Raw genomic sequence first — 13322 nt, 5'->3', positions numbered from 1 at the left:
CCTGCATTCTTAGCCTTCTGTGTTTTTCCTTCCCTCCCCACTTAAAATGTGGTTACAAAGCATGGATCCACATGGATCCTCAGGATCTTTGCATTGGGTCAGCCAAAATTCACCATCAGAGCACATAGCATGTCCATGGCTACAGCCTGTCCCCCCAAAAAAAAATCACGCACCCACTGTTGCCTGGGGCTGCAATGGTGCAAAAACGTGGTTACAAAGCATGGATCCACAGGGATTCTCAGGATTTTTGCATTGGGTCACCCCAAATTCACCATCAGATCACATGTCTGTGGCCACAGCATGAAGCACAAAAATGATACGTCCACTGTTTCATTCAGAATATTTTTTCCCTTGTTTTCCTCCTCTAAAAACGATGTGCGTGTTATGGTCAGGTGCGTGTTATAGAGCGAAAAATACGGTAATACTTCGAGATGTGTATAATTCAGTTTTCTTCCGCCTTGCAGGAAGGGCAGCTAACCCTCATAAATCTAGCTTCGTTTAATGAAACTGAGTGTTATAGCAGAAAGACAAAGATATACATACACACACCCCTTGACTGTCCAAGTTCATATTCAAGGTGCCAAATAATTTCCTTGCTGTTTTTGCTGCAAAAGACCAATATTGGCTACACCTCCAGAATTCAACAAAACACGACCAGCAGCTTAGGGATGAAAAGTCTTTCACCTTATTTCTGTGCCCCATGCGGATTCCCAGGTGTAGATTTTAAGGCACGCAGCTGCTGAGGTTTAGGTCTGACAGTTATGTGCAAGTCTCTCAAAGTAAAGTGCTCAATTACCAGTTTGTAGGTTAAAATTACACAGCCCGTGACAAAAAGAACTTTTATATATACTTGAATTTACACAGAGCTCTCCTCTTGCAAACAGCTTGTCTAGAGCTACCTTTAAAGTCTGAACTACTCTTCCATTGGCTTCCAGTAGCATACAGGTAGTGTGTAACAGGCAAAAAAGATCTGGACAAAAAAGCAGAGAACAGTGCTTGCAACAGTGCTAAGAGGAATGTATGTCTGCACATTTGGACCTTTCGAACAAAGACAAAACCCCACAGTACTTTAGATTCTCCATTTTAGCCAGTATTCCAGCATATTGCATAGCAGTACATTCATCTGCTACCTAAAACCACTGCCAGGGTCAGCCAGACGAGTCCAACTTTGATCCTCTCCCTCAGTTTTGCTCTTTCATACTGTATAGTGGGTCCACGAGTTTGTTGTGCACATGCATCAAACCTTGAGAAAAGAGAATTGACGTTAGCAATGCTTCAGTGTAGATAAACCTTCATTCTATGTCTTTTCTTACCCTCTCTATCAACAGGCTGTGGAATCCAGCTCCCGTTTATTGCTAGTCACCAGGGCCAATTGTCAGGGAATTGTTATTATTTGTACCCTGCCCATCTGACTTGCCTGCCCCAGCCAGGAGCTGGGCCAAACAGAGAAGTGGGATCATGGAGAGAAGTACTTATGCAAGCCAGATTAAAGACAATACAGTGGTGCCTCGCAAGACGAAATTAATTCGTTCCGCAAGTCTCTTCGTCTTGCGAATTTTTCGTCTTGCGATGCACGGTTTCCCATAGGAATGCATTGAAAATCAATTAATGCGTTCCTAGGGAAACCGCCTTCAGACCAGGTCCGGGGACAGTCTGTCCCCGGACCTCTTCTGAAGGCTGGGGGGGGGGGGGGACAAGGGCTTTTCTTCCCACCCCCAGCATTTTAAAAAACCCCGGGACAGCGGAGGACTTCTCCGCTGTCCAGGCGATCTTAAAATGCTGGCGGGCGGCATTTTAAAATCGCCCCGGACAGCGGAGGACTTCTCCGCTGTCCGGGGCGATTTAAAAGCCCCTGGGAAGGCAGGCAGGGGGGACAAAGACTTTCGCCCCCTGCCCGCCTTCAGAAGGTGTTCCCGCCCCCAGCCCCGCTTCGGAACAGCGTTCCGAAGTGGGGCGGCTGGGGCAGGTGTTCCCGCCCCCCCTCCCCGCTTCGGAACAGCGTTCCAAAGTGGGGCGGCTGGGGCAGCTGTTCCCGCCCCCCCTCCCCGCTTCGGAACAGCGTTCCGAAGTGGGGCGGCTGGAGCAGCTGTTCCCGCCCCCCCTCCCCGCTTCGGAACAGCGTTCCGAAGTGGGGCGGCTGGGTCAGATGTTCCCGCCCCCCCTCCCCGCTTCGGAACAGCGTTCCGAAGTGGGGCGGCTGGGGCAGCTGTTCCCGCCCCCCGCTTCGGAACAGCGTTTTAAAATGCTGGGGGGCGGCAGCGAACGCTTCGCTCCCGACCCCCAGCATTTTAAAATCTCCCCGGGACACGGGGAGATTTTAAAATGTTCCCGAATTCTCTGCTGTCCCGGGGAGATTTTAAAATGCTGGGGGTTGGCAGCGAACGCTTCGCTCCCGCCCGCCAGCATTTTAAGATCGCCCGGGGCAGGCGGGGGGGGGGGAAGGCAGGCGGGGGGGAGCAAAGACTTTTGCCCCCCGCCGGCCTTCAGAAGAGGTCCTCTTCTGAAGGCTGGCTGTGGGCGAAAGTCTTTGCTCCCGACCGCCAGCATTTCCCTATGGGCTTTCGTCTTGCGATGCAAGCCCATAGGGAAATTCGTCTTGCGAAGCGCCTCCAAAACAGAAAACCCTTTCGTCTTGCGGGTTTTCCGTCTTGCGAGGCATTCGTCTTGCGGGGTACCACTGTACCAAGGAAATTCTGCAGTACTAATAGGCAAATTTGCACTTCGAGGTTCAAGAATCATGAAATTGTAAAGCTGGAAGGGTGAGCTCAAAAACTACCAACCTGGCTAACAGCCAGACACACTGGCCCATTGTACCTCTAAACACCCCATCAAGGAATAAATTGCTGTGTGTGTGTGTGTATTAAAAAAATAAGTAAACCATTATTCCTTAAAATAACTTGGGAACAGGGGAGACTTCACTGGGAGAAGCCTGGTGTACAAATGCAGCTCACCTTTAAAATACTTGACCGTTTTAACTCTTAGTTCTAAGGTGGCGTCTTCATCGCATACAAAGATAGTGTGAGGATGTTGCTGAAAAGCAGAAACTGTCCACATGTGATTGACTCCCTCCTCAATTGCCTTGTACAAGGCAAAAGCTTTGTGCGCGCCAGTGATTAGAATCATCACCTGGAAGAAAAGAGCACCATAATTATGCTAAGGAAGATCTGCAGACAGTTGTTGTTATAGCAGATGACAACATCAACTTCGTTGGACTGGTCACGTTGTGCGGATGCCTGATGATCGTCTTCCAAAGCAACTACTCTATTCCGAACTTAAAAATGGAAAGCGTAATGCTGGTGGGTCAACAAAAGAGGTTTAAGGACTCTCTCAAGGCAAATCTAAAAATTAGTATAAACACCAACAATTGGGAAACACTGGCCTGCGAGTGCTCCAATTGGAGAACAGCCTTTACCAAAGGTGTCATGGGCTTTGAAGACACTCAAACTCAGGATGCAAGGGAGAAACGTGCTAACAGGAAGGCACGCTTGGCAAATCCACACCGTGATCAAATCCCGTCCGGGAACCAATGTCCCCACTGTGGAAGGACGTGTGGGTACAGCATTGGCCTCCACAGTCACTTACAGACTCATTGTTAAAATCTGTGTTTATGGAAGACAATCTTACTCGGCTACGAGCGATTGCCAAAGAAGAAGAAGAAGAAAGAAGATGGCAGATATTAAGCACACATTTCCTACTGACACTGTGTTATGCTTCTGTAAGAAGACACTGCCAAAGTTGACCTTGTACAGGCAGTAGAGGACATAAACTTGATGGGATTGAGATGGAGAAGTGTGTCCCCGTTCAAATAAAGTAGTCCACCTAAAGGCTGCACTGTAATTGGAGAGAGAAATATTTTGTCCTCTACAATCGCAATGTTTCTCAAACTTGGGTCTCCAGCTGTTGTTGGACTACAACTCCCATCATCCCTAGCTAGCGGGACCAGTGTGAAACAGCAGCATCTATTTTACTGTGATTACATGCATTATCGGCTCAAGAGGAAGCCAAATCTAGAGAGTATTATTTTATTCAGTTCAATCAGGATGTTAATTGACAGTAAGAAGGATACTAATGTATTGGGAATAACATTACACCTCTAGCACCTTGTCCAACTTGGGAGGAAAAGATTGTTTACCAACATCATCAGTTACACCACACAAAATAAATAAATATGCATTACTAGCACAGAATGTTTGTAGCAATGATTCATTTTGCAGTTCCATTGTTTTGCAATGAAATGGACCTGCTATGCTTCACAGATACATTTCTTGTCTAAAACAAACACACTACAAAAATATCCAGAAGAGAAAGAAAAATATTCTTACTTCTCTAGCATCCATCACGGTTCCCACGCCAACTGTTAACGCCATAGTAGGAACTTTAGCCAAATCTCCATCAAAGTATTTTGCATTTGCCAGAATGGTGTCCATTGCTAGTGTCTTCAATCTCGTTCTTGATACCAAACTTGAGCCTGGTTCATTGAAAGCTATGTGACCATCTGGACCAATGCCTTGAAAGAGAACACACAAGGAAGACAATGTAGATAGGAATGTCTGGTAATACTAAATAACTTTATGCAGCAGTAGATTGGTGGCATTCATTCTCAGCTATAGTTGATAGTTTGCTTTTGAGAGCATCAAAACAACACTAAGCACATCTTTATCTTGGTAGTTTAGTTCATAAGATGTGCTCCAAACTGCGTTGAACAACTCCGCAGCACAGCACTGGGCGCATATGTAATATAAACAGATTGTGTTTATTATGAGCCAAACTTAACAGGCTACTCCCACTATGTTTAATAAACTATTCCAACTATTTTTATTCCACCCAGATACTTTTATTAGGCTGCAATCCCCCCCACTTGCCTGAGAGTAAATCTTATTGAACTCAATGGGATTATTCAGAGTAAACCTGCACACAGAATTCTGTTTGGTAATTATGCATTACTGATTTGAGTGCTCACTGAAAAACACCTTTTTTGCCACCACTGTTGAATAATATATATATATATATTTTACCTCCAACAAATAAATCTATTCCGCCAGCTTCCTCTATCTTTTTTTCAAACGCATCACACTCTGCCTTTAGATCGGCAGCATTTCCATCGAGAATATGAGCATTATTTGGATCTATATCAATATGCTTGAAAAAATTGTTCCACATGTAAGAATGGTAGCTTTCTGGGTGACTTCTGGGAAGCCCTGGAACAAAAGATTCAACACAAATGCTAATTTAGTTATCCAATTACTGGCATACATGTAAACCACCCAGTCCCACCCTATTTTGCAAAGAAACATTGAAGACAAACCTACCCACATATTCATCCATATTGAACGTCTTCACATACTTGAAAGAAAGGTCTCCTCTTTTGTGATATTCTATCAGTTTTTTGTAACATCCCAGAGGTGTACTTCCTGCAAGAAGCAAGTTCTCATTATTTCATGCACTCGGAAAAAAAATACCTTCACTGTAGTCACAAATTGCAAAATAATCACAAATCCAGTTGATCGCTAAATCTAGGTTTGAAGAGCAGTTGTTGAGTATATGTGCGGCAAAACCTCAATTTATACCTTCCAGTATTTCACAAATGGAAATAGGACATGTGTTTACTTACACTATGTGTCTTTCTCTCTTAACATCCGCCTTTTATTACTAGTAAGGTAAAAAAGGTAAAGGACCCCTGGACGGTTAAGTCCAGTCAAAGGCGACTATAGGGTTGTGGCGCTCATCTTGCTTTTGGGCCAAGGGAGCCAGTGTTTTTCCATAGACAGCTTTCCGGGTCATGTGGCCAGCATGACTTAAACCACTTCTGGTGCAGCGAAACACCATGACAGAAACCAGAGCGCACAGAAATGCCGTTTACCTTCCTGCCACAGCAGTACCTATTTATCTACTTGCATTGGCATGCTTTTGAACTGCTAGGTTGGCAGGAGCTGGGACAGAGTGACGGGGGCCGTCAACCTACAGCAGTAACCCAGAGAAGCAGGAAGATAAATACTTGTTGCAGCAACTTGCTGGTCACAGGACTGGACAAGTTGCCAAGCTAGGTGTAGAACTGTCATACAATAGCGGAAGAAGTGTGCATGCACACGAAAGCTCATACCAATAACAAACTTAGTTGGTCTCTAAGGTGCTACTGGAAGGATTTTTTTTTTAAAAAAATACAGATTAGACATGCCCCCGATCTGACACAGGGCTTTTATTAGGTTTTTATTCTTTGCAGTTCAAACGCACGTCAAAGTGCAAGTAGATAAATAGGTACTGCTCCGGCGGGAAGGTAAACAGCGTTTCTGTGTGCTGCTCTGGTTCGCCAGAAGTGGCTTAGTCATGCTGGCCACATGACCCGAAAGCTGCACGCAGGCTCCCTCAGTCAATAAAGCGAGATGAGTGCTGCAACCCCAGAGTCAGCCACGACTGGACCTAATGGTCAGGGGTTCCTTACCTTTATTTGATGCACATTTTTTTAGAAGCTAGTCAGTACACATACAGGATTGCAGACCACCTGCTCCCCACAAAAAACTCCTAGGCACAGGTGATTCTCAAAGCTGGCTTGCTCTGGAGACTCCACAGAGATAGAACCTGCTCTTCCGAATGTAATGCATTCAGCAAAGAAACCTTTCTCTAGAAGCCCAGAGTCAGCAGTCCTTTGAAGGTGCTCCTACCATTCTTACTCCTGCCTTCAATAGCCAGGGACCCGTTGTCGCTACACAAAGTTCAAGGCTTCTAGCCTTTTTTTGGCAGTCACTAGCTCTCCCCCCTCACCCTTCTTTCCATAACAGACTCACTCTGGAGAGCAGGAAGAGAAAGAAATCAACATATGAAGTAACCCTTACTCAGAAGCAAGCCCCACTGAACCGTGTGGTAGCTGGCTCCGAGTAAACCTGGTCAGGACCTTGCTGAAACTTTTAAAATGTGCTACATTCTTGCCGAAAGAAAGTGTAACGAAACTCCAAAAGCCATTTTCATCAGGCTACTCTGGGAGCAGGCAAATTGCAGTACATGTGTGTATGTGCACCTGTCATTTTCCATTCGAAAAATGAATCTGGATCCTGTGGAGGGGGGTGGTTTGGAGAAGTTGGAAAAGAAAAACATCCTATGTTCTTTCCTTTACAGCCCCTCCTGAGACTATTGGGCTTTCTGTCATATGTGTGTATCTGTGAACCCACTTTAACTGCGTTAAACAAATAAGGGAAGTGAGAATAGAAAGCAGGATGAGGGAGGAACTCACAAGCCTGGCCGGAAGGAAATTATCCAACAACAATACGCAGGCAGTTGAAGGATGAACAGTGGCTTCCTGCACAGCGCAGGGTCATGTTCGGTGCCCACTTGTAGAGTTGGAAGGCATTCCGAAGGTCATCTAGCCCAACCATAGCTGTCAACGTTTCCCTTTTTTAAAGGGAAATTCCCTTATTCCGAATAGGATTCCTCGCAAGAAAAGGGAAGAGTTGACAGCTATGAGCCCAACCCCTGCAACAGAGGAAACCATAGCATCCATGACAGATGGCCATCCAACCTCTGCTTAAAAACCAGAAAGGAGAGTCCACCACTTCCGGAGGGAGCACTTTCCGTTGTCAAACAATACATGCTGCCAGAAAATTATTCCTGTTGTTTAGCTGGAATCTGCTTTTCTTACAACTTTAATCGCTTGTACAGTATTGGTTTTCATTCTCTGACGCTGTGCTAGGAGCACTGGATCTAGGGGAGTTCCCCTGCACAGGGCGCAGAGCCAAGGAGCCACAAAATAAAATAAATAAAAATAATATCTATATTTATACAGGTGGCAACTCAAAGTTGGGTGGGTGTGTCCAATTTTGTCCTCCTCACTCAGGGAACCCTGTTATGTCTCTGGTGCTGGATTTTAATTCAGAGAGCCCCTGGTGTGTGTGTGTGTGAGAGAGAGAGGGGGGGGGGCAAAAAACACATAAAACCCCCCAGCAATTTTTAATAAATAAATGCCAAGCAATTGCATTCATTTACCTGTTGGCAAGCCCAGGGTGAAATACCTGCTCTGGCTCGGTTTGTACTGGATGATGCGGTTGCAGATATACTTCGCAGCCCACTCGCTGGCCAGGTCGTAGTTGTCAAGGATCACCAGCCTCATTCTCCTCCTCCTTCCTGGAAGATGCAGCGGAGAAGCAGCGGCGGCCAAGGCGAGCAAAACAAAACAGCAGCAGCAGCAGCGACTCACTACCCGGCCTATGGAAGCGAGAGGGAAGCGGGCGGACTTCCGGCGCCCGCCGCGAGCCCCGCCCCTTTCGGCCGCCGCCTCCGCCTCCGCTGCTTCGGCAAGTTCCGCAGTTATGGGGAAAGGGGCGGGGCCCTTTCCCCGAGCCGCTGAGGAAGGGGTTCGGAGAACCCAGCGCGCGTGCGCAAGTTTGGCTATAAATACCTGCCGGCAGCGGCGGCTCGCGTTTCGGGTGTGGAGTGCGAGCTTCAGCGTGTTTAGAGGGGGAAGGGGCAGGGAGAGGAGCGTTTCAAACGCTGCTTTGAAAGGGGGGAGGCTTTTTAGACGAGTTTTCAAACAGTGCAGGGAGAAAAGAAAAATGCAACCTGAGGCAGTGCTGGGGGGGGGGGGAATTAAACCTTCTTACCCCCCATTGTTTGTTAAACGAGGGAAGAATACTCTGCCAATGCAGATAGAATTGGATTGTTTTACATGTATTGCAAGGGTAGGTGGGGAATTAACTTGGAGAGTGGGCTAAATGCAAACTTGAGCAGTGCAAGGGGGAGGAATGCAACCTTCCCCCATCATAGTTTGTAAACGGGGAGAATACTCTGCCAATGCCGATAAAACTGGATTTTTTAAAATATGTATTGCAAGGGTAGGTGGGGAACTAGCTTGGAGAGTGGGCTAAATGCAAACCTCCACCCCACATCATAGTTAGTAAACATGGGGATACTCTGGCAATGCAGATAAAATTTGATGGTTTTACATGTATTTGCAAGGGTAGGTGGGGACCTAGCTTGGAGAGTGGGCTATATTATGCCAACCCTGCGAAGTTACCTAATCCTTAGTTTGCTTGGTGTATGTGGGGGTGTTAGGTTAGCCCACTAGTATTTTGGCATAGTTTATTGGGAGAAGGGCAGACTTTGAACTTAAACTACTGAGAGGCATAGCTACTCAGGCTTCAAAATGGTGCAATCACAAAATGCTGGAAATATGCTGTAGACTTGTTCTCTGCAGCTAGTTGTATATTTAGTTGTATTGCCTTACGCACACACCCCACCCCTGCTGCAAAAAATTCTGTGAATGCTTGGGGTTTTTCCTAATGATGCAAGCAGCTTGCAATATAGACTCAAAAATAAATAGGATACTCAAACTTGAGCTGAGGAAAACTGCATTTTAAAGTTCAGGGGGGCTGCATGGCAGGATCTTGTAAAGAATCTCTGTTGCTTTAGGGAAAGGGGTGAAAATGCAGTACCTAATTATTTTTTTGCTGGTAGGCCAATAAATGAAGATCTTTCAATGTTAATTGAATTTATTTGCATGCTGCTTCCCTACAGTGAGCTGTGCACATAGCAGCTGACAGCAAACATTCAAAGCAAAGTTTTTGGGGGTATAGTTTGCCTTTGTCTGCTGTCACTGGAAAAAGTAATTTGATAAGACAAACTTACTTGTAAACTAATAGATTAATCACCATGATTTAAAATTCGGCATCCATTATAGTGGCATAAAATAAGAATTATTAGGACAGACGTACAAATAGCAATGCAATAACTAAATCCTTGACTTACTACTAGTACTTAGTCCTACATTAACAAATTAGAGGGGGCAGAATATATCCTGTTAAACTCAATCTTACGTAGGCAAGATTTTGATGGAGTTCTATAATCATAGTATCTTAGATCAAGATTTGTATGGGCTCCTTCCTGTGTGACAAGCTTTGCTATTTACATTTACTGAGTTGAAGGCTGAAATCAGATTTATGAAAGCTGAAAGATTCTTGGAGAGTCTTTGTGTAGTTTCAATTAAATTGCAAAGGACATAGTTAATAGTGTTTCTAGTTTTATGGAATCCAAATTGTGCCTCTGATACTGTTGGCTGAAAAAGATATCTAGAGTAACCATTGCTATTTTTCTAGAAAGAGGCGCCGGAATTCACAAATTCCTCCCTTGTTATCCTATAATGGCAATGGCACCCACCTGAGAGGTGCCAGAAGTGTGTTCCTGTGAGTTGCAGCTGAAAAAATATATTTAAGGGATCTTGCAAATGCCTTTTAGGGGCATTAGGGAAAGGGACCTCATTGTGTCCTTCATCCTGGGAGCGGTAGAATTTAAAGAATCTGTTGTCAAGTCTTACGATGTTTGTTTTCAAAAACTCTGGGTCTGGGGACCAAATACAAGGAAGATTTTTATGTGGAATTATTGTCAGCAATTGAATGAATCCCCCCTCCTTTCCCAAGTCAATGTCCACATGACCAATTAAACTCCTGGGCTGTAAATGAGATTTGGCTATACACACCAAGCACAGAAATCTGTAATTTGGCTTGGCCTGGGTATTTGTCAGCTTTGTTCCATTGCAAATGGTTCAACTGATGAATGAATGAACTTTATTACGGTCACAGACCAGTATAAAAAAACAACATATAAATAGAATAGCAGGAATTTTTTTTAACTGATAAATGTTGGAGCAAATAAGGACAAAGAAACAAGCATAGGATAAAACATCTGAATAAAATACAAGATTAAACACGGATAATGGATGGATAAAAACTGATATTTAAACCAGATAAGAACTAAAAACAAATAAAAACAAGCAGTTAAAACAACTGTAAAAGCGTAAGAACTAAAAGACCGCAGTTAAAACAACTATAAGAGGCTGCAGAGTAGAAGCCTCTGAAATAGAGGACACTTACAACATTAGAAACTGATGTGCAAATATGGTTAAAACAGACAATTAAAACAATGTACAACAATAAATTTAGAAACAATGTGCAACAATAAACTGTCCCAGGGAGTTGACTTAGTCATCCATGGAACCAAGTTTGGGGATTTTCATGCCAGACTATTTTGAGTTGGGTGATGGTTTGCGCCTACAGATTTGTACGCAGAATCTGGCGACCATCCAGGTTTTCTTCTGATCTTTGCCTAACAGCAAAAGGTCAAATTTTTGCTTTTGCAGGAAGTCGGCGAGCCTCACCAGTAGGGGATAAATGAACTTACTACGTGCCTCTAAGTAGAAGGGACATTTAAAGAGCAAGTGTTCTGGGCTTACTTCCTGTCTCTCCCAATGGACAGGTGCAAAGTCTCTGAGCATACGAGACCCTTCTAAAGGCTCCATCCAGGATCGGCGAGGGAAGAGCCGTGCTTCTGGCGAGTGTAAAGGCCCTTCTTGCATTTCTAGATACGAGAAAGAAGAGATATGCCGCCAGTGCGGCTATATATCCCTCAATTTCTCCAATTTTATAGTTTGGGCACCTTGCGTAGCCCAGTTGTCTCTTGGTATCTAATATTCTTTGCCTGACCATGGCTTTTGCCTGGCCCAACCCCAGACTTAGAAGGGCTTGAGGGGCAAAACCCAGTTTCTGGAGGGTGTTCAGAACTGCAGTCTGCCAGCCTGACTGGAATTGGTCACAGAGGATCAGTGTGGCTATCCCTGGGGGGGGGGGGGGAGCAGATTCAATGTCAGCCGTTTGTAGATTGATGTTAAGTAAATGCTAGCCTCCACACTCATCCCCGTTTCCAATCTCACCCATGCATTTGAGACACATCTGGGGACTTGGAGGAGAGCTCTAAGAAGTCTAGATTGAACTCTCTCAAGGGGTGAGAAAGCAGAGGAAGGAACCATCCAGGAGTTGTGCCAAAGTTTTGGCCTTGTATAATTTTAGAGCTGCGGAATTTAAGAATACAATTTGCGGTTTTTTCTGCTGAACTCCCGATGGAGTTTATGTGTAGTTTGTTGGTTCCTGAGGCCTGTACCACCATTCCTAGATACTTGTAGTTTGTGACTTGTTCTAATTTATGGCCTTGGAGTTCCCAGCTTCTAAGCTTTGGTTTTTCCCCAAAAGCGAGTATCTTGGTCTTTTGATAGTTGATTTTGAGACATTCAGATTCACAGTATGCTGCGAGCTTTCTTAGTGCTCTTTTGAGTCCAATGGGGGTTCTAGATAGGATTACCGCATCATCAGCATATAGCAGGACCGAAATATGCCGATTTGCAAGCTTCGGCGGGTGGAGTTCTGAGTCATTGAGTGCAGATACTAAGTTATTTAGATAAAAATTAAATACAGTGGTGCCTCGCAAGACGAAATTAATCCGTTCCGCGAGTCTCTTCGTCTTGCGGTTTTTTTGTCTTGCGAAGCGCGGCTATTAACGGCTTAGCGGCTTTAAGAAAAAGGAAACAAACTTGCAAGACGTTTTTGTCTTGCGAAGCAAGCCCACAGGGAAATTCGTCTTGCGGAACGACTCAAAAAACGGAAAAATCTTTCGTCTTGCGCGTTTTTAGTCTTGCGAGGTACCACTGTAGTAGAGGGGCCAATGGCACCCTTGCCTTGACTCCTTTGAAAGTTTTACTAGGGTCCATTAGGTGTCTTAGGCGGCTTTGTGCAACTGAGCTTGGGTGACAACCACTATAGGATTATCCTTCCCCTTCTCCCAAACAGACACACCCTGTGGTCACACCTTTGAGATTTATGCATCTGTTGTCTTAGGTTCACTTGAGAGTGCTGAACAGATTGAATATCCTCTTTCCAGGTCCCATCTTGACCCAAAGTCCTATACATATTTAAAACATCCCACCTACTCAAAAAGGCCATAGAGAATTAAGACACAAAGGTTAAAAAGTAATGTTTTTGCTTTTGCGGCACAGATTTTGTAGTTGCCGTGGACCTCAGGAAAAGTCCAGCCACCAGATGCCTCATTATTATTATTGGTGAATTAATGCTCAGTATGTACATTGCTGTCGTACAAACATAATTTTTTTAAAAATTGATCCCTCTCCTGGCTTAAAATTTCATTGATCGATAGGATTAAGTTTTAGGTTCAGGTATTGGGTGTACCTGTTGGCTTCCAGTGTTCAGATGCCTTGTTTTAAATGTACAAACAATTTTTAAAATTGTGTAACATATATACTAGCCACCAGATGGCAGAAAAGGCTTGTGAATGGCTGAGCAACTTGTAGAAAATGAACACCAAGTGTGCAAAAAGCCAAATGTAGGAATTTATTATGATTGGCTTAAGGTAACCAGCAGTCTTTTTGTTCCCCCGTGTATGCTGCTTGCCCTGATCTCCTGAAATGGGCAAGTCCTGCTGATGTGTATAGCTTACTGGTTTGCTGCTGTTGAAAAAGCTCTGAAGAAATGAACCTATGCTGCCAATTCTCATAG

General features: G+C 44.6%; 1 protein-coding gene across 1 annotated transcript; it reads right to left on the bottom strand.

Annotated features, from left to right (window-relative positions):
• Nucleotides 1–470: 470 nt before the first annotated feature.
• On the bottom strand, nucleotides 471–8223 carry GNPDA2 (glucosamine-6-phosphate deaminase 2). Its single transcript, XM_081209094.1, has 6 exons — nucleotides 7975–8223; nucleotides 5310–5411; nucleotides 5016–5198; nucleotides 4323–4507; nucleotides 2952–3126; nucleotides 471–1243 (listed from the first exon to the last, which is right to left on the bottom strand). The coding sequence occupies exons 1-6, from the start codon at nucleotides 8096–8098 to the stop codon at nucleotides 1182–1184; spliced, it is 831 nt and encodes a 276-aa protein (XP_081065220.1). The 5' UTR covers nucleotides 8099–8223; the 3' UTR covers nucleotides 471–1181.
• Nucleotides 8224–13322: the final 5099 nt, after the last annotated feature.

The sequence above is a fragment of the Podarcis bocagei genome, assembly GCF_964188305.1.
Source record: "Podarcis bocagei genome assembly, chromosome: 9".
Classification (NCBI taxonomy): Eukaryota; Metazoa; Chordata; class Lepidosauria; order Squamata; family Lacertidae; genus Podarcis; species Podarcis bocagei.
The sequence above is the reverse complement of the archived record's forward strand: the minus strand, read 5'-3'. Positions and strand labels throughout refer to the sequence as shown.

Coding starts and splice junctions, on each gene's coding strand:
- GNPDA2 (XM_081209094.1), bottom strand. CDS start 8,098: ATGAGGCTGGTGATCCTTGACAACTACGACCTGGCCAGCGAGTGGGCT. Junction 4,508..5,015: donor AATAGATTTATTTGTTGGAG/GTAAAATATATA, acceptor TTCTCTTTCAAG/GCATTGGTCCAGATGGTCAC. Junction 3,127..4,322: donor CCGTGATGGATGCTAGAGAA/GTAAGAATATTT, acceptor CTTTTCTTCCAG/GTGATGATTCTAATCACTGG.